This window comes from Bubalus kerabau, chromosome 6 (genome assembly GCF_029407905.1).
Source record: "Bubalus kerabau isolate K-KA32 ecotype Philippines breed swamp buffalo chromosome 6, PCC_UOA_SB_1v2, whole genome shotgun sequence".
Classification (NCBI taxonomy): Eukaryota; Metazoa; Chordata; class Mammalia; order Artiodactyla; family Bovidae; genus Bubalus; species Bubalus kerabau.
The window spans coordinates 66,634,465-66,659,550 of record NC_073629.1 but is presented as its reverse complement, the minus strand read 5'-3'; the positions used below and the strand labels follow the sequence as shown (position 1 = coordinate 66,659,550).

The following is a 25,086-nucleotide window of genomic DNA, read 5'->3' as shown; positions in this document are numbered from 1 at the left end:
GCACTATCTCTTTCTTTGTACCTGGTTTGATCTTTTCTAGATGGATTTGGGATGAACTGTCGGCAAACTACAATCTGACAGTTCCAATACGCTGTCACGACTGCTGTCTGCGCGCTTTCCTCGGCTCTCCTGATTGCTATTTTACAGCCGTAGAGATGGCGCCTTTAGCTGGAGAATGAGTTTAAAACAAAACTTTTCCCTAATTGCTCGGGCAGCTAAGAGGGCCGTAGTGATGCTGAGGAGGGGGGCTGTAGCATCTGAGCACGGTGCTGAAGTTTCTCCCGGTCAGGCTCAAGGCAAAAGGGGCGGAGAGGAAGGGGCGGAGGTCAACCGCGCCCTCCTCCCCGCCCAGGAGACGAGGACTGCTAGGTGCTAAAGGATCCAGCCAGCCCAGCGCACCAGGCAGGTTCCGCGCTGCGAGAGCGCGCGGAAGGACGCGAGGCGAGAGCGAGTCCGGGCCGGAGCCGTGGCCAGGGCGCTGCGCTGCGCTCAGGAGGCATCGGCGGCGGCGGCGAAGCAGAGCAGGGCGCGGGATGGCCCACGGGCTGGCGCGCCCTTCTGCTCCGCCTAGAGCCCTGCCCGCAGCCGGGGATGCCAAGGTCACCACCGCTCTAGCGGCTAGATTCCCACGCCTTGGTCTCCGGATGCTCAAGCCGACTGAGGTTTAGCCACCCCACTCTCGGACGCCCGGGGCGGCAGCAGGCAGCCGCACCCGAGGGCACCTGAGCCTGCGCTGGCCAACAAGTTTGGAACAGATGCCCCCAGCTGGGGATACAGCCTCAGAGGAAAGACCGACCCGTCCGGATTCTGAGGTGCGCGGCTGGGACCCGGGAGAACGGGTCTAAGAGGAGGGAAACGGGTAAAGGAAAAGATCCTCTTTCGCCCCTCGCTTCCCTGCCCGGGACACTTCGACTCCCACATCCGGATCAGCTCAGGTCTTTGGCGCCCCCGGGGTGGGAGGGAGACCGGCTCTCTGGCGTTTGAGCAATCGCAGAAAGTTTCAGCCAGTTAAGAGGTTTGGGAAGGATGTTGCAAGCAGAGGCCCGGGGGCGTCGGGGTAGCAGCGGGCGAAAGTAGCGCTGTGAGTAAGACTCGGAGGAGGCGGCCGCCCTGCGGGCAGACCGGGGCGACCCTTCTTGGGCCGGTCCCAGGAAAGGCTGGCTTCGGAATTCCTAGCCTCCGGGAAAGCTGTTGGGGAAACGCCGGCCGAAAGAGCTCGGGGCGGGGTGGCTGCGGTGGTGGGCATTAGAGGGTCTGTGACTCAGGCCTCAGCTCACCAGGGAAAGAGCTGTGTGTCAGTCGTGTCCAACTCTGCGACCCTGTGGGGTGTTGCCCGCCAGGCTCCTCCGTCCATGTGATTTTCCAGGCAAGAATACTGGAATGGATTGCCATATCCTTCTCCAGGGGATCTTCCTGACCCAGGGTTCAAACCCGGATCTCCTGCACTGCAGGCAGACTCTTTACCGTCTGGGCTACCAAGGAAGCCTTAGGGAAAGAGCTACAAATGAATAATTCGCCTTGGATATTGCTGCCCTGAACCTGTAGCTTAAGATCAGCAGCATCTAGGCAGAACTACCCACAGTGAGGGTGGTCCGTCTCCCTTGCTGTCACCCACCTGCATTTCTGCACAGGTGGTAGCCTTCCATGGATCATTGATGTGTGTGGTTTGCTGTTATTTGAGCTAAATCACATAGTTTTAGCTCAAATTCAGAACTTATTCAGAGAAGCCCATGCAGCGTCAGTGTGCTTGCGGCTCCACCCTGCACCCTTCCAAAATTTGGGGAAGATGATTTTTGTCTGCCTGACAAACAGACATAGCTCCCAAAGGAATAATGTACACGTTTGGGGCAAAGTTCATCAGAGGAAAAAGCAAAAAGTTTAGAAGGTCACGTAGTTATTAGAATAGACTATCATACTTTTAAAAATTCATTTGGGTTTAAATCTAGTCTTGTTAAGTGACTTGGTAAATCTGAAGTTTTAGGGTGTCAGTGAAGTGTCAGGAGGAGATTTAGGAGGTGCTCATTGGCAGAGTAGACACAGAAGTTAACCAAAAGGTCTCGGTTCTGGTAGCTTATTTACCTTGAAAATGAGTTGTGGAACCCCAGGCAGATATGTGCTGTTTACAGCATGATGCAGTCTGGCTCCTGATAGGCTGGAAAAATATGATTCCCACCATAGGGTGCTGGGGTGCCAGATGAGCAGTTTTCCAGAGCTCATGATTTCTCTGTCTTTATGCTACAGATCTCTGGACTGCAAGCCTAAACTCTTGAGAGGGAGATGACTTGAGTGGCCAGCTCTTATCTCCATAACAATGTCCACGAACAGTTCTATACAGCCAGTGTCTCCTGCATCTGAGCTCCTTTCAAATACAACTTGCCAACTGGAAGAAGACCTTTCAATATCTTTTTCAATAATCTTCATGACAGTGGGAATCTTATCGAACAGCCTTGCCATTGCTATTCTCATGAAGGCATACCAGAGATTTAGACAGAAGTACAAGTCATCGTTTTTGCTTTTGGCTAGTGCTCTAGTAATCACAGATTTCTTTGGGCACCTCATCAATGGAACTATAGCGGTCTTTGTGTATGCTTCTGATAAAGACTGGATCTACTTTGACAAGTCAAATATCCTTTGCAGTATTTTTGGTATCTGCATGGTGTTCTCTGGTCTGTGCCCACTTTTTCTAGGCAGTTTGATGGCCATTGAGCGATGCATTGGAGTCACCAAACCAATATTTCACTCTACAAAAATTACAACCAAGCATGTTAAAATGATGTTGAGTGGGGTGTGCTTTTTTGCTGTTTTTGTAGCTTTGCTGCCCATCCTTGGGCATCGTGACTATAAAATTCAAGCTTCAAGGACCTGGTGTTTCTACAAAACAGATCAAATCAAAGACTGGGAAGATAGGTTTTATCTTTTACTTTTTGCTTTTCTGGGGCTCCTAGCCCTGGGTATTTCATTTGTTTGCAATGCCATCACAGGAATTTCACTTTTGAAAGTTAAATTTAAAAGTCAGCAGCACAGACAAGGCAGGTCTCATCACTTTGAAATGGTCATCCAGCTTCTGGGTATAATGTGTGTTTCCTGCATTTGTTGGAGTCCATTTCTGGTAAGGATCTATGGTTTTGACATTTTTTTTTTTTTTTCTTTTTTCAGTTAATCCATATTCAATACAAGGTTTGTTGTCTTTTGCAAAGATGTTAGTCTTGATGGGCAATGCTGTTTCATCTTTTGAGTGCTGGAATTTACTCCTGTTCAGAACTTACTTTAGTTCTCAGCTCTGGCTTAGAATTAAGCTAACTATGACACAGATGGTTATTTTCCCACAAGCCTGGAAATAAAAGAAATATCTCACTAAACAGTTCTAACCATAGTGTTAAATATTGCAGTGTGGTATTAAAGTAATTTTTGCAGAAATGACAGTCTTAATATACTGAATATGATTAGTTTCTAAAATGTGAAAAAATGACTTATAAAACAATATTGGAATGGACTCCAGTAAGTCTTGATAGAAAATCACATGGGCTTGTAATTTATAGATTGGCTTCTCAACACACAATGATCAGGTCTCAGTTTGCAAAGGGAAGTGATGAGTTGAGATAGTTGGATAGTGCAGGTGACCTCAATGGGTAGATCAGGTGAGGAATGGGTAGATCAGGTAAAGAAATCTCTAGTTCATTAACCCAGGATGATAGTAATGCAGGGAGGGATATGAGAGCCAAGGAATCTTCTCTTATCATTTCATTTCCTCTTTTTCCAGCGGCTATATTTAACATCTTGGTATTTTTATTTGGAAATGAAGGCTAAGGTTAAAGAATTAGCAACAAACATAAATCATTTATATGACTTTCTAAATAGAAGACAAAAAATACTTGTGATCGATAAGTATGGCCATAACTTTGCCCAACAGTTTATGATAGAAAAGGTGGTAACATACAAGGAAAGAGAAAACATCCTTGTATATGTGGCTACTGATGGCAGTGAAGATTATTTCCGTTCCTTTTTCCGTTTGCCAAGGGGGAAACAGATTGGTATTCAAAGGTAGTAATACAGGTGATACTCAGGTAGAGGTAAGGCAAAAAAGTTAAGACAGAGGTAGCCATAACACAAAGGTCATGGTCATACCTTGCATAGTGATGTGCAAGGGCTTGTTCTTGTTTGTTTTAATGCAGTTCTTGCACGCCCCTGTGGGTTCATTGTCTAAGAATTGTTGCCAGTAGAGCTTTAATAAACAATCCTGATGGTCCTGGTGAACAGAAGTCTTGAGAGTTGCTGCTGTAGATAGATCCTCTGGTAGTCAATTTTATTCTGCAAAAGGATGTCTTGCTTTGAAAATATTTCTTTATTTCTATACCTCTTATTTCCTTACAATTTGCATTTAGCTACTGAAATTGTATCATTTAAGTATTTTTTTTACACAGTATTCTGGAATTGGTCTGAGGTGCCCAATCTAGCAGAGGATAGACTACATCTGTCAATGGCAAGTCAACATGTTGAAGCTTGCTTATTGTCAATTTAGGAGGCCTTAGGTGAACCCAACTTGGGGTCTCATCTGAGCTCATAGTTTAGTTGTTTGAATGTGAATAGCTGAGAAAAGTTTTGTCAACACTTGGAATCACTTTAGTGTTCATTCTCGGAGAGTTTAATTTATGCTACTTGACACAGGGAATTCCCTTAGAATAATTCTCCTTTTCTTTTAAACTTTGAAATAGAGTATCTTTTTAAAATAAAAAATGAGTCTGAGTAAAAATGACTAATTTGAGGGTTGGAAAGGGGATGCTAAGCAAGGGAGAAAAGAGGTAGCTGAAACTATTTAAAGAAAATGTAAAACTGAAGCTCTGAAGAAAGCCTGAAAACCATGAAGTAGTGAACTTAATGAGACACAGGTAACCTTGGACAACTGGGCTAATCACTGGTGTTTTGGTTTTTGCTTTTTTTTTTTCAAGTCACCTTTAAAATTCTACTTAGTGTTGGCTTTTGACTTTGAAAAATAGGAGTTTAAGTTAACTACTGTCAGGCAATAGACGGTAACAAAGTTTTATCCTCACCAGGAATATTTTGAATTTATGTTTTTCTCTAATTTCTTTTCCTGAAGTTTTGGTTTTCTTTACTGCTAAAATAGATATTACAATTTAGTTAATATCTTGCATATATATCCTAGTGGAAATATAATTTTATTTTTATGAAACATTTTCTGAGGTCTGTGTTCTATTTAACTGTGAATTATTGCTACACTTATGACCGCAATGCATCAATACTTCTAAAATGCTTTTTAGTGTGGAAAATTGTTTCTGCATCAGATGGGTAGTAGGTCTACCACAGATACCCCAGGCCGAATTGATGTTTTAAGTTGTTTCAAGCATTCTTTGCACTCCTAGTTTCTTTCTCTTGTGAGGTCTCGGGTCTTCATGGCAAGTTCTGGCTAAAGGATTTATAACTTGTGACTTGTAACAAGTGCCTTACTTGCTTTGTTAAGGCCCTCAGACAGTTCTCAATGGAACCTGAGTGAAAAATCCAGGCTTGGGAATGCCAAAATAATACCCAACACTGATTTCCCTATTGAACCATTTTTCCTTTTTCCTCTGAATGCCCAGGAGGAACTGCATAGGTGTTAATGACTGAGCCATCATTCTGCACCCTACATTTTAGAAGCTTCTAAATGTTCAAAACATATCTCTGAAACTGAGCTTCTAAATTCCCACAGATGCACTATAATTGTGACATCTTCCAGGTCAATGCCCTACTCTACACTGTGCCTTCTCTCATCCTGATAAGGATGAAATGTTGAATTTGTCATTTGAATGAACATCTGCAGACAGTCTTTGACCTGTGTTCACTGTCATTTTTCAAGCCTCAAACTGGAATAAGGGTACAGGGGCATGCATAAACTGAAAGGAGGAAGTGAGTAATGCAGGTGTTGATGTCTGGGATTGGCAGGATTTACTGCATCAAAACTTATCAATAGTTTTGGCATAATTTCTAAAACTTTTAAAACTTGTGGCTGATGAAAAAGGGGATACTTTATTAATTTTGATGATTGAGTTTAATACACAGGTAAGATGATCATGATGTTTGTTAGAAATCTCTTTTAATAGATTTTATTTTTCTTGAGTAGTTGCAGGTTTACAGAAAAATGAGTAGAAAGCACAGAATTCACATACCTCCTCATGTCTCCATCCATTCACACCCAGTAATCCTTATTATAAACATCTTGCGTTGATGTAGTTCATTTGTTACAATTGATGAGCCAGTACGAGTACATTATGATTGGCTAAAGTCTGTAGTTTATATCAGGGTTCTCCTTGTGCTGTACAGTGTGTGGGTTTTAACAAATGTATATTGATATGTATCCACCATCACAGTATCATACAGAATAGTTTCACTGCCCTAAAAATCCCCTATTTTTTTCCCCACAAAAAGAGGAATATATGTGTATGTGTGTGTCTGTATATGTTTATTTTCAGGAATTGTTACTTAGAAACATAATCATAATGCTAACTTAAAGTATAACTTGTTAATGTCATAAAAATGTTCAATATCTGAATTTTATAGTTTTAAACATTGTTAATTCATTTAATTACAATCCCAACTGAAAAATACAGGGAAATGCAATAGGTACTGACTTACAATTCCATTTAGCAACAAGTTAATACAAAAAGCTTTGAGAGTAAATGGCCATTATAAAATTGTCTTGCATGCATCTTAGGTGAACCACTTTTTCCTAATAAATAAACCTTGAAGATATTTTTCTGATGTTTCTAGAGTGATGTGGAAAAAGAAGACACTTAACAGCACTTCTAAGTAACATTTCCTTAATATCTTTACTTTTGTCTTTCTTCAGGTAGTGAGTCTTTTTAACATTCCATTTCTAGACTATGTAATCCTAAAAAGAACTTATTATTATTCCTATATTTATTTCACTAGTTTGGCAGAGCAATAAATACTTGTTGACTGGTTGACTGTAACTTAAGTAGTATGAATGTCAAGAGATGGGAAATGATTTACCAGAATGTGGGTTCTGAGTTCTGTAGGTAAGTTAATTAAGCAGATATTGAAACCAAATGGTAATTTTTAATCTGTTCCGTAAGTCAGCAACTGTCGAGTTACGACACAGTTCAACTTTAGCAGTCTTTTACTGGAAGGATCATTTTGAATTGGGAAGTATATGAAGAGCAAAATGATAACTTATATAGGCGAGTTTACCCAAGAAATGTGTTTTCTTTCATACATAGAGTTTGGTTTTAATTTTTCTAAGGTTTTTACTCTTCTGCTAGTATTTCTAGTCATGTAGTTAAACATTTGGTCACTAAGATGTTTGTCAGATATAAATCAAATAACTGAATGGTTAATTGAATTCTACTGAATTGCTAAAGGTATTGGCGTCATAAAGACCAGATCTTACAGGGCCAGTGGCAAATGGTGGAACAAAACAACAGAATAGAACATTTTGACTATTAGTAAAGATTGCTTTCTTTGAGAGGCTGGCCCTGATTATCATGTGTAAAAACTGTATAATAACAACCTGTGTATGTGTCCTGTCCACCTGACTGTATACCAAAAGGATGGTGAGTGGATGTATATTTACATATTTCAAATGAAAATGTGGAAATGTATAAATATATGCATACATAATGTGTACCTGTTTGAATTATTTCCCAAACTAAAAAAAATAACCAATCCATCATTGGATCTCACTGTACCAAATAAAGGACTTTGAATGAGTTTCATTTTAAAATTAAAAACAAACTGGATTGTTTTATAGCTTTATGTCAGATCTTTTTGGCTATTCTTGCATTGCTACTAATTTAGAGGTGATATTGTTGATGATTGTTTTAGCTGGTTTCCCTTGTGAAGTGGGAGTGCTCCCTGGTTTAAGAATGCGGAAGCTATAATGATGATGTTTGGAGAAAGGACTGATAATACTTGGGTTCTACTTTTATGAAATTCTTTTAAAAATTATTTATTTATTGTTTTTGACTGCACTAGATCTTTGTTGCTACACGCAAGCTTTCTCTAGTGGTGGTGAGCAGGAAGTACTCTCTAGTTGCAGTGTGTGGGCCTCTTGTTGTGGTGCTTCTCTTGTTGCAGAGCGTGGGCTCCAGAGCGCAGGCTCAGTACTTGTGGCTCACAGGCTTAGTTGCCTCTCAGCATGTGGTATCTTCCAGGACCAGGGATCTAACCCACATCCCCTGCGCTGGCAGGTGGATTCTTAACTGCTGGACCACCAGGGAAACCCCACTTTTATGAAATTCTTAAACAACTCAGACACATGCAACTCAAAATTCATATTCAGAAAATAAGGCACATTTTAGAGATAGTTAAATATAGTTTCTATGATGGGTATTCAGGCTGCTCTTGAACATGAAGTATGTAGTGTGAGGTCAGTGACGGGAGCTGGCAGAGGAGCAGTTCTGAGAGATTTGGGAACACATCCTGAGCCTGAAGCCTTGGTGTTCTCTTGCCTGGAGTACTCTCCTCCTGACATCCATGTGGCTCTTCCCTGACTCCTCTCTTAAATATCATGTTGTCTAACCAGGCTGTCTTAGAAAGTAACCCTTCTCTTCTCTATTCCATTCCTCTGCTTTGTTTTCTTTCATAGCATTTAGCAGTATCAGATAACATGGGATACACTTATCTGCTTATTTGGTTGTTGTTTGGCTTCTGCCTCTAGCATATAAGCTCCTTAAAGGAAGGAACCTTGTTTATTGATGTGTCCTCAATTCTAAGACCAATGGCTGGCACAGAGTTGGGCCCAATAAGTATTTTCTAAATGAATTTAATGTAAACGAGGGCTCAGTGGGTAGTGGTTCTCATTTCCACTTTGGACTCAGTCTGCTGATGGGGTTAGGACTTGATTGGTCGGCCTTGGGAATACTTCAAAACTGTGGATTGGGATTTGGATTAGAGAGATCCGAGAGGTCAAAGTGTGTTCAGAGGTTTCCCAGGAGTATTAGAATTGGCATCCTGGAGAATCCTGAACATTCGACAATTTGAGTCTGGTGCTAGGATTTAGGATTTCATCAGCAACCTGGAAGAAGTTCATAGATAAACTGGGATTGATATTATCTTGTTACGTTGTTTACGTGTCAGTTTCCTCTGTTAGTCTCAATGGTTCTTGGCATTTAAGAGCTATTTGCTGGTTTATATTTTAGTTTCTACAAGAAGTAGGTCATAACCAATGTTTATTGAATGAATGAATGAATGAAAAGGAACGAGGTATCAAATGTGAATTATTGAAGGCAAAGGGAAAAAGCTAGGTGATACAACTTCAAAGTTATTTTTGCCCCATTATTATCTTTAGCGCTGCCTTTTTCTCTACGTGCACAATTTTTTTTTCTCCAAAATGTATTTTTTATTGGTGTTTTGTCTTTGAGGGGATTGTTTCAGGACACAGGAGGAGAAAATGTCTTTTAGTAAGACCTACAGACACTGGTTGTACATTGTCATAAATAAAAGCTCCATAGTAAATGTTAAAATTTCTCTATAAAATGAGTTTGCTTATCTCAAGCCTTTGCTAGCTGATTGAGTGAATATATGGCTCAATTTGTATTGCTGCTGCTGCTGTTGCTAAGTCGCTTCAGTTGTGTCTGACTCTGTGCCACCCCATAGATGGCAGCCCACCAGGCTTCCCCGTCCCTGGGATTCTCCAGCCAAAAACACTGGAGTGGGTTGCCATTTCCTTCTCCAATGCATGAAAGTGAAAAGTGAAAGTGAAGTCGCTCAGTCATGTCCGACTCCTAGCGACCCCATGGACTACAGCCTACCAGGCTCCTCTGTCCATGGGATCTGCCAGGCAAGAGTACTGGAGTGGGTTGCCATCGTCTTCTCCTATTTGTATTGCTAATCAGACTGAAAGACTGAGTAGGTCTTATATTCACAGAGGATTAATTCTCAGAAAACTCCAACAGCCTTGTTTAGTAGACACTGGTGTCCCACTTGGATCCCTATGGGATGAGTTTTCCCCTCAGGGAAATTACCCTCAGCCAAAGGGAGCTGCCTTGCCCGCGGTTGTGCCCCTCTCTCTTTGGTCATCTGTGTACAGTGACAGGTGGGTGTGGGGACCTAAAGCACACCCTTGCCTCCTGTGGGACATTTCCGAAGGGTCCTATGCACTTCAGAGCTTATAACTGCATTCCAGCTCTGCGCCTCCTTCTGCCAAATCCTGCTTTCCTCATTGCCTCACACCCTTCAGAAAAATTTCTTCATGTAGATCACTGTCTCAGAGTCTGTTTCCTACAGAATCTGGCTTAGGACCCTCTTCTAGAAGTCCATTTATTTACATGTTATCTCAGTATAAAGTATATTACACATAGGTTTACAGTGTGATTTGGTAAATCTATTGAGCTGTCTATAGGTCTTTGGATTTGAACTCATATTTGAGTATAACATCTCCTTTCATGGAAATGAATGGTGTAAAATTGGACCAGCAAAAGTCAATCTAATAAAAAAAAAAGATACTGCTGGATTGAGAATTTACACGAAAGTCTGTTGATTTAGTTGTGCATGGTGGTCTGTAATACTTTGGTATTTTAAGTTTATTTACTCTTGCCAAAGTATGATTTCCTGTTTTTTAAGCAGAAAGATGCAAAATGCTAGAGATCTCATAGACATTGAGATGGCACTTACAAAACATTACTTGAATGCTTCAAGTGTAAATAAATCAGACACATGTGGATTAAATTTATACCATCATGGATCTGAAAGTCTTCTGCTTTAATGTGCTTTGGAGTTTTAAGTTAAGACCCAAAACATTTGAAGCACTATTCAAGATGTTTATGTGCCCTGAATCTCTTTGGGTTGCCAGTTCTAACTTTATTTGCTTAGTCTTATGCAGATGACACCACCCTTATGGCAGAAAGTGAAGAGGAACTAAAGAGCCTCTTGATGAAAGTGAAAGTGGGGAGTGAAAAAGTTGGCTTAAAGCTCAACATTCAGAAAACGAAGATCATGGCATCCGGTCCCACCACTTCATGGGAAATAGATGGGGAAACAGTGGAAACAGTGTCAGACTTTATTTTTTTGGGCTCCAAAATCATTGCAGATGGTGACTGCAGCCATGAAATTAAAAGACGCTTACTCCTTGGAAGGAAAGTTATGACCAACCTAGATAGCATATTGAAAAGCAGAGACATTACTTTGCCAAAAAAGGTTCGTCTAGTCAAGGCTATGGTTTTTCCTGTGGTCATGTATGGATGTGCGAGTTGGACTGTGAAGAAGGCTGAGCGCCGAAGAATTGATGCTTTTGAACTGTGGTGTTGGAGAAGACTCTTGAGAGTCCCTTGGACTGCAAGGAGATCCAACCAGTCCATTCTGAAGGAGATCAGCCCTGGGATTTCTTTGGAAGGAATGATGCTCAAGCTGAAACTCCAGTACTTTGGCCACCTCATGTGAAGAGTTGACTCATTGGAAAAGACTCTGATGGTGGGAGGGATTGGGGGCAGGAGGAGAAGGGAACGACAGAGGATGAGATGGCTGGATGGCATCACTGACTCGATGGACGTGAGTCTGGGTGAACTCCGGGAGTTGGTGATGGACAGGGAGGCCTGGCGTGCTGCAGTTCATGGGGTCGCAAAGAGTCGGACATGACTGAGTGACTGAACTGAACTGAACTGATCCTTACAGGAGGTATATAAAATGCATTTCATTTATATTTGCTTTGGAAGGCATTCATAACCACATCAGATTTTACCTGGTCTATCAATGCCATTTAACTGTATTCAGAGAGAATTTCATTCAATAGGAGAAATTTGCCTTTGGATATTTGCAAATATTACCTTTCAAAGTTTGGGTAAATTTGTCAGTGCTGGGTGTCAGGATGGTGATGCCACAGAGGAGTTGGTACAATTGTGGCTTTATTCAGACAGGGAGGTGGTTTTTCTCACTCCTGCTAAGCTATTGAATCCCCAAATTAAATTCAGACAGTGAAATGCCAAAGTAAAGTGTGGCTTGGTGTGATGGCAGAGGAGACAGAGACAACTGGATTATGTAAAAGGAATCATTTTAGATTTTAGTCAATCAGTTCAGTTCAGTTGCTCAGTTGTGTCTGACTCTTTGTGACCCCATGGACTGCAGCACGCCAGGCTTCCCTGTCCATCCCCATCTCCCAGAACTTGCACAAACTCATGTCCATCAAGTCGGTGATGCCATCCAACCATCTCATCTTCTGTCATCCCTTTCTCCTCCTGCCTTCAATGTTTCCCAGTATCAAGGTCTTTGCCAATGAGTCAGTTCTTCCCATCAGGGTGCCAAAGTATTGGAATTTCAGCTTCAGCATCAGTCCTTCCAATGATTATTCAGGACTGATTTCCTTTAGGATTGAATGGTTGGATCTCCTTGCAGTCCAAGGGACTCTCAAGAGTCTTCTCCAACACCACAGTTCAAAAGCATCAATTCTGTGGCCTTCAGCTTTCTTTATAGTCCCACTCTCACATCCATACATGACTACCGGAAAAACCATAGCTTTGACCAGATGGACCTTTGTTGGCAAAGTGATGTCTCTGCTTTTTTAATATACTATCTAGGTTGGTCATAGCTTTTCTTCTAAGGAACAAGCATCTTTTAAGTTCATGGCTGCAGTCACCATCTGCAGTGATTTTAGAGCCCAAGAAAATACAGTCTCTCATTGTTTCCATTGTTTCCCCATCTATTTGCCATGAAGTGATGGGACCAGATGTATGATCTTAGTTTTCTGAATGTTGAGTTTTAAGCCAGCTTTTTCACTCTCCTCTTTCACTTCCATCAAGAGGCTCTTTAGTTCTTCTTTGGTTTCTGCCATAAGGGTGTTGTCATCTGCATATCTGCATTTTCTCGGCAACCTTGATTCCAGCTTGTGCTTTGTCCAGCCTGGTGTTTCACATGATGTACTGTGTATATAAGTTAAATGAGCAAGGTGACAATATACAGCCTTGACGTACTCCTTTCCCAATTTGGAACCAGTCTGTTGTTCCATGATTTTAGATTTTGGTGCATAATCCCCAGTCAAACCTTCCTTTTAGATTACTCTAGTTACTTAAACATAGACCAGGTCCCAACCCCACCACCTGTTATCTGTGACCTGTACTTACTCTAAGCCAATTTTGTACATCTGTGAACTGATTATTATAATAGTACTTACTGACAAGTACTGTCAGTAGGTATGATCTGCCCTGTTTACAATCTCATAACATGGTGATTGGCACATCGTGTGCTCAACACAATCCCCAAATCCTCAAAAATCTTTTGCTGTCATTACCACCCCCCATCTCAATTAGAAATAATCATCTGTGTTTAGTTCAGATGTTTTCCATTTTTCCTCTGTTGAGAAGATTTTGTTACATTAGAAAGGAACAGAGGGAGCTCATAGCTACAGAGAATGTTCCTGGACAATTTCACCCAACGGTTCAAATTATTGTGCCTCATTTCACTGCCTCACCAGAAGTAAAGATGTTTCATGATAATCTTTCCCATCTTATTTGAATTCAAATTTTTATTATTATAGTATAATTTATTAGATATTAACTTATACATTATTAATCAGTGCTAAAATTAGCAAAAAATTATTGAGCCTATTACATATAAGGCACTACTCTTGGGGCTGTGACTGATTGCAGAAGGTAAAAGATTAAGCTCTTTCCTTAAAGAGCTTATAACTTACTTGGAGTAAAAGATACACCCTAAGAATTAAAATACTAGGTCTTGGAGTGTCATTATCATGTAGTGGTTAAGAGTCTAGGTGGAAATAATTCGTGCCTTTCTTCATGATGTTTGTTAAGAAAACTTTTTTTTTTTTAAAGAATTAAATGTTAACAATTTAAAGTTAACAATTCTAAATTAAAAAAAAAAAAAAAGAGTCTAGGTTCAAGTCCTATTTCTTCCACTTTCCTTAGCCACTCTGTGATCAGTTTCTTCATATGTAAAATGGGTAGAGTAATAGTATCACTTCATTGAGTTGTTTTTGAGGACTAAATAAATTAATATATGTGAATTAAAATAATTGGGCTTCCCTGGTGACTCCACGGTAAAATAATCCTCCTGCAAAGCAAGTGACATGGGTCCATGGATTCAGAACCTGGGTTGGGAAGATACTCTGGAGAAGGAAATGGCAACCCACTCCACTATGCTTCCTTGGTAAATACCATGGATAGAAGAGCCTGTTGGGTTACAGTCCATGGGGTCACAAGAGTTGGACACGACTTATCGACTAAACCACCACCAAGTTAATATAGTGCTTGACAGAGTAAATACCATATGCTTCGGTTACTATGCTGTTATCATTATTGTTGCTGTTACTGTTAAATATTAATGCTGCTGACCAGTAAAAGCCAGCAAAAGATCATCTGTCAACAAGATGATCAAAAGCACTTTTTAATTAGTTGTTAAATGAATAAGGGTGCTATAGCAGGAAGCTGTTACCCTCAAATTGGTGGTCCACAAGGAATTATTTGTTTACTCATTTGACAAGTGGTTATTGAGCACTACCAGGTGCCAGGCAGTATTCTAAATGCAGAATAACAACCTCTGTGATCTAATTGGTAATGATATCTATGGCCTTAATTAATAGCATTTATAGAAAAGGAAAATGGAGGACATATATAGAAAATTGAGATATGAAGATATTTGATTATACTTTATGTTATAATAAAATAGCAGATACAATAGCAGGTGCAGTCAAGTTTGGACCCCCTAACTATCCATCTGCTGTATTTAAAATGGATAACCAAATAAATGCTTTTGCTTGAAAGAAAAAAAAAAAACTATGGCAAAAAAGAATAGCAGGTATTCTGTTATGAATGTGGATGAGACTGTTTTGGTAACATAAATATCTATAGCATATCATTTACAAAGAAAAATTACTGGAAAAAATGTGATCCAAAGTCAAGTGATGTAAATTGTAATGTAAAACCAGGAGAAAAGAGATAATGTATATAACTACTAGAGATATAAAAGTGTACAAATAAGAAACTCTTTAGTATTTGGAACAGGCTTGAACAAGATTAGAGTACAGCAGTTTACTGTACTGAACAAGATTAGAGTATAGATTAGAGTATAGCAGTAATAAATTAATATTAAAAGCTAAGATGATTTTTCAAGTAAAATATGACTAGCAGAAAAATTGAATCAGATAATAAAAATTTAATAATTCAAATTAGTTTTTTTAGATTATCTTTTGATAAGGAAGTGACTCAGGATATAGAAGAGAAATAAATGTTGGTGAAAGCATTACAAAAGCAATTAACTCTTTCCAAGAAGTTAGGTTAAGAAAGTGTTAGCAGGGACTTAAAGAAAAACAAGTTGCTGTGAACGTTAATAAATATAAATGAAGGAAATTAAATCATTTATGCTTCCAATCTACTTGTTAACTTATTCACTGATTTATTCTTTCAGTAGCTTTTTGCTGAGCAAAAGGCTGGGTATCTCTCTTGGTGAAGAGTAAAGCATGGAGATAAAGACATGACCTGGGAAAATATTCCTGAGCCAAATTCTAGAAATCATAATTTCTAGCTCCTTCAGTTTATCTATGAGCTTTGTATTTGCTCTTCCAATCTTTCTTATGTGCATCCTCCTTTTCCTTCTTTTTCTTTGTTTAATATGACATAAATATAACTATTTGTATTTTTCTGGCCCTTCCTGGGAGCACAGCAGAGGGTTAATTGCTTTAGTAATAGTGGAGGAACCTCTGGGCCCAAAGGTGCATTAGTATTAAATAGCAGCAGTTGGTAAAGAATCCTGCAATGCGGGAGAGCTGGGTTTGATCCCTGGGTTGGGAAGATCCCCTGGAGAAGGGAAAGGTTACCCACTCGAGTACTCTGGCCTGGAGAATTCCATGGACTGTATAGTCCATGGGGTCACAAGAGTCAGACATGACTGAGTGACTTTCACTTCAAGCAGCAGCAACAGTAATTGTTATTGTTATTACTATGGTTGCATCTTTCCTTATTTTGCTTCCTGCATTTATGTTCATGACGGAGGACCAGAAAACAAGGAAAATAAAAACCACACGAATGACAGAGAGACAGAATACGGGATGGGGAGAGGAGCAGGGAAGAGGCAGTGAAGGCAGCAGAAAACTGGCTTATATGGGTGTGAGGGTGGAGAGGTGCTCTCTTGTTGTAGGAATTCTGCTGAAAAGAAAAGACCTCCCGTTATTTCCATGGGTATCTTCTCCTTATTGAGGAATATTGACTTTCATGTGTTATAGTCCCTCAAGCTACTCTAAAAAAGGCAAGGTTTTCCTCAACCATAAAATTTTATTGTAAGAAAGTAAAGTACAAATTAAAGTTTAAAAACATCGTTCAAATCTCATTACCCGGAGATAAACACTGTTAGTATACTGGGTGCATCCTTTTACTCATCAGAAACAGAATTCGTACTAGTTAAGTTCCTTGATTAACAGAGTGAGCTTTTTTCTTATGCTATTGGGCATTATCTCCTTTCTTTTGTGAAGGTATGGTTATCTGTGAATGATTTACAAGAAGTCTTTGGATGACAAAGATTAGATAATGCTGATATGTAAAAGTAATTATAAAATCAGTTTTTACAAAAGCAGTTGTTTTTCCATGTTCATTGTTAGCTTTTTAATTTAGTATTTTCCTTATAAGGAGTGAATGAGTCAATAATTTTTCTGTAGTTACTGCTTTCTGTTTCATGTTAAGAAGTACTTTCTCCGGCTAAGATGATATTGGTGTTCATTTCTCCTAGCACTTTTGCTTTTTCATTTTTTTTTCTTTTTTTTAATACATTTAAAGTTTATGTTGATTTAATTTGCAAGTTAATAGCATGACATTTTTTTTCATTTTGAATGGTTAGCTTGTTATCCCAAATCATTTATTAAATCGTCTTTCTGCAACTGTTTTAAAATTTTACCATTATTATATATGCAATTCTTAAATGTGTTTGAATTTTTCTATACCCTTTATTTCATCTTACTGACCTAACTTTAACTTTTCTTCACATTTTATTTATGCTTGTGTTCAGTTTATCAATTACAGTATAAGAATATTTCCTTTCATGATCATAATCATGTTTTGAATAATAATTCTGTAGTTTCTTCATAACAGTGCTTCACATCATTTTTATCGTAAGATTTTAAAATGTTTTCCTATCATAATAATAAAATCTTTTTGTTTTATTATTTTATTTTATTTTTCATATCATTATATAAGAAAGCACCGATCTTGATACATTTATTTTTCATTTTTACTGTGACAGTATTCATATAGTATAAAATTCACTATTTTGACTTTAAAAGATGCAATTCAGTGACATTTAGTACATTCACAGTACTCTGCAACCATTATCCCTGTCTTGTCCAGAAAATTTTAATTTCCTCCTTAAAAAAACCCACTACCCATTAAGTGATAATTTTCCCGTTTCCCATTCTTTGTGAAACCACTACTTTCTCTTCTGTCTTTATGAATTTGCCTATTCTTGATAGTTTATGTAAATGGAAGCTTATACCTTTAGTATCTGGCTTCTTTCACTTACCATAACTTTTTCACAGTTCTTCCATATAATAGTATGTATCAATACATTATTCAATTTTTTGGCTGAATAATATTCATTCAGATAAATGGACCACATTTTGTTTATCCATTCATTAGCTGACAAATTTTTGTTTGAACATTTATTTTCAGTTCTTTAGAGTTTATACTTAGGAGTGGAATTGCTGGGTCATATGGTAATTCTATGTTTAAGTTTTTGAGGAACCACTAATCTCTTCCACATGGTGCACCATTTTACTTTCCTGTCAACAATGTATGAGGGTTCCAGTATCTCCACATTTTTGCCAACACTTATTTTATTAAAACAGTTTGTATTATGGCTGTCTAGTTGATATGCTAAGTCACTTCTAGTTTTGATTTGCATTTCCTTAAAGGCTAATGAAGGGCTTCCTGGGTAGCGCAATGCGGGAGACCTGTGTTCAGTCCCTGGGTTGGGAAGATCCCCTGGAGAAGGGAATGGCTACCCACCTCAGCATTCTTGCTGGAGAATTCCATGGACAGAGGAGTCTGGTGGGCTACAGTCTATGGGGTCACAAGGAGTTGGACACAACTAAGCAACTAACACACACAAAGACTAATGATGTTGAACACCTTTTTCATGTGCATGCTGGTATTTGCATACATTTTTTTTTCTTTTAAAAAAATTTTTATTTATTTTAATTGGAGGCTAATTACTTTACAGTATTGTAGTGGTTTTTGCCATACATTGACATGAAACAGCCATGGGTGTACATGTGTCCCCCATCCTGAACCCCCTTCCCACCTCCCTCCCCATCCATCCTTCAGGGTCGTCCCTGTGCCCCGGCCCTGAGCACCTTGTGTCATGCATCGAACCTGGACTTAAATTGTCTTAATTTAATTAAGTCTTCAACTTTAATCTCAAAATATGAAATTATTATGATTGGTCACTCCAGAAATAAGATGTTTTATGAAGAGGTCTTTCATGCATGGTTTTGTGTTTATAAAAGTTTTATTGGCCCATAATTTTCATTTGTTTTATTCTTTTGCTTTTAATACTAGAATTATGTTAGTTTTGAACAAGAGTAGGAAAAATTTTTTCTGTGTTCTGGAATAATTGAAATAACTTGGATGTCAGCTGTTTTGTGATGATATGGAATCATTTCAGTATTATTTTCATAAAGTTTTAGTTTTTTCTATTGATTTGAGGTTCATACTTTTTTTGATCCAATATTGGTACATTTTAGTATAATTTAATTAATTTTTGAGAGTATAAATTTAGTAGCGAATTTTTGTACTGAGAATTTGCTTATTAAGATTCTTCTGTACTAATATATATATTATATATATACAAATATGGATATATACATTTATATATGTGTTTATTTTATGAATATTTTGTATGAAATTTGAAATTTTTCTTTTTAAGTTAGTCTTCCCAGAGGATTGTTTAATAGTTTAAAAATGTCTTATATCAATTTATAAATCTTACTGTTTTCAAGTTAGTTAAGCTCTTATTATCAGATTTTATAAATATCCATGGGGATTTGAAAAGAATTTATACTATTTTTTAAGTTACAAATTTCAATATACAGCTATTAAATCAAATTATTATAGAATCTTATTTTCTTATTTCTCTTTCTAGTTGCTCTGTCAAATAATATGTATGAGAACTTAGAATTTCATTATATTTATGTTTCATTAGTTTGTATTTCTAATGGTTTTCACTGGATTTCAAAGATTTAGATTTCAATGTAATGTCATCAAGGGTTAATTACTGTCTGTTATATCTTTGTTTAAATTATTCCTTTTATAAATATAAAGCAATCTTCCCTCTCCCTTTAAAAACATTTTGCTTTAAATTCTTTATCTTATACTGAAGGTGAGCTTTATTAGTACAATGATAGCAATAGATTTTTTGACTATTTTGGATTTTGTTTGTACATTTACTATTGGAATAGTCTAAGAATCTTTTCATGCCATTCTTGTTAATGGAATATAGCATCATCATAACATTCAAACAGAATAAGAAGAAGTTTTCTTTCTCTTTCTGTCATGCCTCCAATAACTCTTGGTTGGGTGCTAGAATTCTGATATTGAAGAAAATACAACATGGGGAGTAAATTTTTGTGTTTCCTGTGGTCTGTATTCTGGTGGATGCTTTAGTTCTGCTAATTTGGGGAGTATGAAGTTAAATCAGAAGGGGAGCAGGTCAGTGAAGGGAAGAGCATGGCTAATTTCCAGTATAGAAAGTAGGTCAGTTCTGTCTCATCCCATGAATTTGCTGCAGACCACAGTGGACCTTGGGTCTTTCCTGGAGCTCAGATGGTAAAGAGTCAACCTGCCAACGTGGGACACTCAGATTCGATCCCTGGGTTGGGAAGGTCCTCTGGAGAACAGAATAGCTACCCTCTCTGGTATTCTTGCCTGGAGAATTCCATGGACAGAGGAGCCTAGCGAGCTACAGTCCATGGGGTTGCAAAGAGTCGGACATGACTTGGCACTGAACAATGACAAGATAGTATGGTACTGACACAAAGACAAAAATATAGATCAATGGAACAAAATAGAAAACCCAGAGATAAATCCACGCACCTATGGACACCTTTTCTTCAACAAAGGAGGCAAGAATATACAATGGAGAAAAGACAATCTCTTTAACAAGTGGTGCTGGGAAAACTGGTCAACCACTTGTAAAATAATGAAACTAGAACAGTTTCTAACACCATACACAAAAATAAACTCAAAATGGATTAAAAATCTAAATGTAAGACCAGAAACTATAACTCCTAGAGGAGAACATAGGCAAAACACTCTCTGACATAAATCACAGCAGGATCCTCTATGACCCACCCCCAGAATATTGGAAATAAAAGCAAAAATAAACAAATGGGACCTAATTAAACTTAAAAGCTTCTGCACAACAAAGGAAACTATAAGCAAGGTGAAAAGACAGCCTTCAGAATGGGAGAAAATAATAGCAAATGAAGCAATAGACAAAGAATTAATCTCAAAAATATACAAGCAACTCCTGCAGCTCAATTCCAGAAAAATAAAAGACCCAATCAAAAAGTGGGCCAAAGACCTAAATAGACATTTCTCCAAAGAAGACATACAGATGGCTAACAAACACATGAAAAGATGCTCAACATCACTCATTATCAGAGAAATGCAAATTAAAACCACAATGAGGTACCATTTCACGCCAGTCAGAATGGCTGCTATCCAGAAGTCTACAAGCAATAAATGCTGGAGAGGATGTGGAGAAAAGGGAATCCTCTTACACTGTTGGTGGGAATGCAAACTAGTACAGCTACTATGGGGAACAGTGTGGAGATTCCTTAAAAAACTGGAAATAGAACTGCCATATGACCCAGCAATCCCACTGCTGGGCACACACACCGAGGAAACCAGAATTGAAAGAGACACGTGTACCCCAGTGCTCATCATATCACTGTTAACAATAGCCAGGACATGGAAGCAACCTAGATGTCCATCAGCAGATGAATGAATAAGAAAGCTGTGGTACATATATGCAATGGAAATTTACTTAGCCTTTAAAAAGAATACATTTGAATCAGTTCTAATGAGGATGAAACTGGAGCCTATTGTACAGAGTGAAGTAAGCCAGAAAGAAAAACACCAATACAGTATACTAACGCATATATATGGAATTTAGAAAGATGGTAACGATCTCAGCATTCAGAAAACTAAGATCATGGCATCTGGTCCCATCACTTCATGGGAAATAGATGGGGAAACAGTGGAAACTGTCAGACTTTATTTTTGGGGGCTCCAAAATCACTGCAGATGGTGATTGCAGCCATGAAATTAAAAGACGCTTACTCCTTGGAAGGAAAGTTATGACCAACCTAGATAGCATATTGAAAAGCAGAGACATTACTTTGCCAACAAAGGTCTGTCTAGTCAAGGCTATGGTTTTTCCAGTGGTCATGTATGGATGTGAAAGTTGGACTGTGAAGAAGGCTGAGCACCGAAGAATTGATGCTTTTGATCTGTGGTGTTGGAGAAGACTCTTGAGAGTCCCTTGGACTGCAAGGAGATCCAACCAGTCCATTCTAAAGGAGATCAGTCCTGGGATTTTTTTGGAAGGACTGATGCTAAAACTGAAACTCCAATACTTTGGCCACCTCATGCGAACAGTTGACTCATTGGAAAAGACTCTGATGCTGGGAGGGATTGGGGGCAGGAGGAGAAGGGGACGACAGAGGATGAGATGGCTGGATGGCATTACCAACTCGATGGACATGAGTTTGAGTGAACTCTGGGAGTTGGTGATGGACAGGGAGGCCTGGCGTGCTGCAGTTCATGGGGTCGCAAAGAGTCGCACATGACTGAGCGACTGAAATGAACTGAACTGAACGATAATCCTGTATGCAAGACAGCAAAAGAGACACATTATAGAACAGTCTTTTGGACTCTGTGGGAGAGGGCGAGGGTGGGATGATTTGGGAGAATGGCATTGAAACATGTATATTATCGTGTGTGTAATGAATTGCCAGTCCAGATTCTATGCATGAGACAGGGTGCTCACGGCTGGTGCACTGGGATGACCCAGGGGATGGGATGTGGAGGGAGGTGGGAGGGGGGTTAAGGAAGGGAAACACATGTACACCCATGGCAGATTCATGTCAATGTATGGCAAAACCAATACAATATTGTAAAGTAATTAGCTTCCAATTAAAATAAATAAATTAAAAAAAAAAAGAATTGCTGTTTTCAGTCAAAAACAAACAAACAGAAAAACTAGGCAGTTTAAAATGCATGGCATTTAGAGGAGATCTTCGCCTTTTTAGTACATCTCTCTCGTCTCGTAGCAGGCTGATCTGTGATTATGGATGCCAGAACTACTTGCTAAAAGCTCTCCTGAATGGTAGAGAAAACAGCAGTCTGTCTAGACGTAATTTCCATTGTGTGCTATTGACCTTCTGATTGCCCGCTTTAGGTCTGTCTAAGATAAATGGTAGGAATGCAAAAGCTACTTTGCTTATTTCTATGGTTTTATATTGATGTGGATTTCATGGTTGATTTAGCAAGCCATTTTATATCTGGCTGTTAAGATGAATGAATAACCTGGTTTACCTGTATCGGTGCCCTTGTCTTGAATATCTGCTCTGAGTCTGATTGATGTAAGCTCAACCATGGCATTGGTGTCACCTTTCTCTTGGACTTCTTGCTTTGTTTTACATAGCTGCTGAAAACTCAAATACACATCAGTTCAAACCACCCAGAGATTATTATATGCTAAACAGGATAATGAGACAAGCAAACAAGCAATTAAAATTCATGCATCAAAGTGATTTCTGAAGGATTCCCTGTATATTCATGTCTTGAGCAAAGTAATAGAACCTAATGAGTCCAGAGGGGTTTCTTGGTCCAATGCCCCTCCCCCCTCCCTCACAGCCAAAACAAAAGTGTTTCAGTTTGAAGGATGAAGGTCTATATTTGGGAATTAGCCTCATTTTTCCTGTCCATGAAGGCCACTGAGATCTGTGGGAAACAAGAGCCTTCTTTGCGGTAGGTAGAGGGAGAAGTTTGGTCTTAGGCCTCCCTGTTCAGAGACAGACCTACCCCCAGGTTGAGGAGGGGAGGGAGAAATTAATGTGCTAGCATGACTTTAAGAACAGGTGAATATGTATCATTAAATAATGCTGTTATAATTAAAATCAGAATCTTTTTCCAGGGGATCTTCCCTACCCAGGGATCAAACCCAGGTCTCCCACATTATAGGCGGATTCTGTACCAGCTGAGCCACAAGGGAAGCCCAACAATACTGGAGTGGGTAGCCTATCCCTTCTTCAGCAGATCTTCCTGACCTGAACCAGGTCTCCTGCATTGCAAGGGAGTTGTATACCAACTGAGCTATCAGGGAAGCCCCAAATCAGAATGCTCATATACAAATGTTGATTAAGTAATGTAATTTTCCTTCCAAAATTTATTAAAGAATATCTAAATTTCATAACTAAAATGTCCAAATTGCATGGTTTAGAATGAAGTATATGTGGCTGTTGGCTAAAGATTATCTCTCTATGAGAATATGTTGTTATAACATGTTACACTGATGCAAATCTGATTTTCTTTTTATTAGAGAATTACAGTTCTGGAAGTCTTGATTTGTTTTTTATATCTGTAATAATTTTCTTCATGACCTATTCTGATTATTATACCCCATATTTATCTCTCTTTCTATGGGGAATGTATAGCATCAAATTTGTATATAGTTGTAAATTTGCACTACTTGTCTTGTGACTGTCTAATCTCGCAAACAAACAAGGAGCCCTTGATGACATAGTCAAGGCCATATTTTTCTACTCTATTTATCCTGCAGTGTCTGGTACACTACTTGCAGAGGTTCAAGGAAAATGCAGCTCATCTCTTAGAATCTTTTCATCACAAATGAAATTAGTGAATGAAACAGCATCCTTATAATGATGGTTATTAAATTCATATGATGTCACATAAGGATTTTATTTTTAAACGTTAGTTTTGAAGTGAAAGTGTTAGTCACTCAGTTGTGTCTGACTCTTCGTGACCCCATGGACTACAGACAGCCAGGCTCCTCTGTCTATGTGATTTTCTAGGCAAGAATACTGGAGTGGGTTTCCATTTCCTTCTCCATGAAATATAACTGGAAACTGCAATTGTTGTGATGATTTAAAATGTAAAGGTTTTGCCTAGAAATTTTGTTTTGTAGTATAAAAATCAATTAATTAAAACTCCTCATATATAGCTCCTGACATGCCAGACAACACTCTTAGCACTTTACAAAGGTTTGTGGTTGTTGTTCAGTCAGTAAGTCGTGTCTGACTCTTTGCAACCCCGTGGACTGCAGCACACCAGGCTCCTCTGTCCTGCACTGTCTCCTAGAGTTTGCTCAAATTTATCGTCATTGAGTTGGTGATGCTATCTAACCATCTCATCCTCTGCCGCCCTCTTCTCCTTTTGCTTTCAGTGTTTCCCAGAATCAGGGTCTTTTCCAGCAGTTGATTCTTTGCATCAGGTGGCCAAAGTATTGGGGCTTAAGCTTCAGTCCTTCCAATGAATATTCAGGGTTAATTTCTTTTAGGATTGACTGGTTTGATCTCCTTGTAGTCCAAAGGACTCTCAAAGAGTTTTCTCCAGCATCACAATTTGAAAGCATCGATTCTTCAGTGCTCAACCTTTTTTATGGCCCAACTCTCACATCCATACATGACCACTGAGAAAAAACCATAGCTTTGACTATATGGACCTTTGTCAGCAAAGTGGTGTCTCTGTTTTTTAATATGCTATCTAGGTTTGTCATCACTTTCCTTCCAAGGAGCCTTTTAATTTCATGGCGGCAGCCATTACAGATGTTAGTGCACTGAATCCCTATTGCCTTTTTAGTTATATATTTCCTTATACAAGGAAACTATAATTCTCTATGTTCAGAAGGTTTTCCCAAAGAATCCAATCATATAAGGCTGGATGTTATTTGCATTTAGCATCATGAGCAGTTGTAACATCACTGGCCATATGTTACAATGCAAAGTTTAGTTAAAATACCTTCAGATTTAAGTCAGGATTCACAGATAAGAGCTCTGACATGAAGACAGCTTAAAGACACTGATCAGGTTGTGATTTGTAGAAAAAGGTGAACAGGACA

At 38.9% G+C, this 25,086-nt stretch overlaps 1 protein-coding gene across 1 annotated transcript in view; it reads left to right on the top strand.

The window, feature by feature from the left end:
* Positions 1–672: 672 nt before the first annotated feature.
* The window catches only part of PTGFR (prostaglandin F receptor), a 64,184-nt gene continuing 39,770 nt past the window's right edge, over positions 673–25,086 (top strand). The window contains exons 1-2 of the mRNA XM_055585365.1: positions 673–812; positions 2,242–3,109. Of these exons, the coding sequence (XP_055441340.1) occupies positions 2,312–3,109 (798 nt within the window). The 5' untranslated portion in view covers positions 673–812; positions 2,242–2,311. The remainder of the gene's footprint in view (positions 813–2,241; positions 3,110–25,086) is intronic.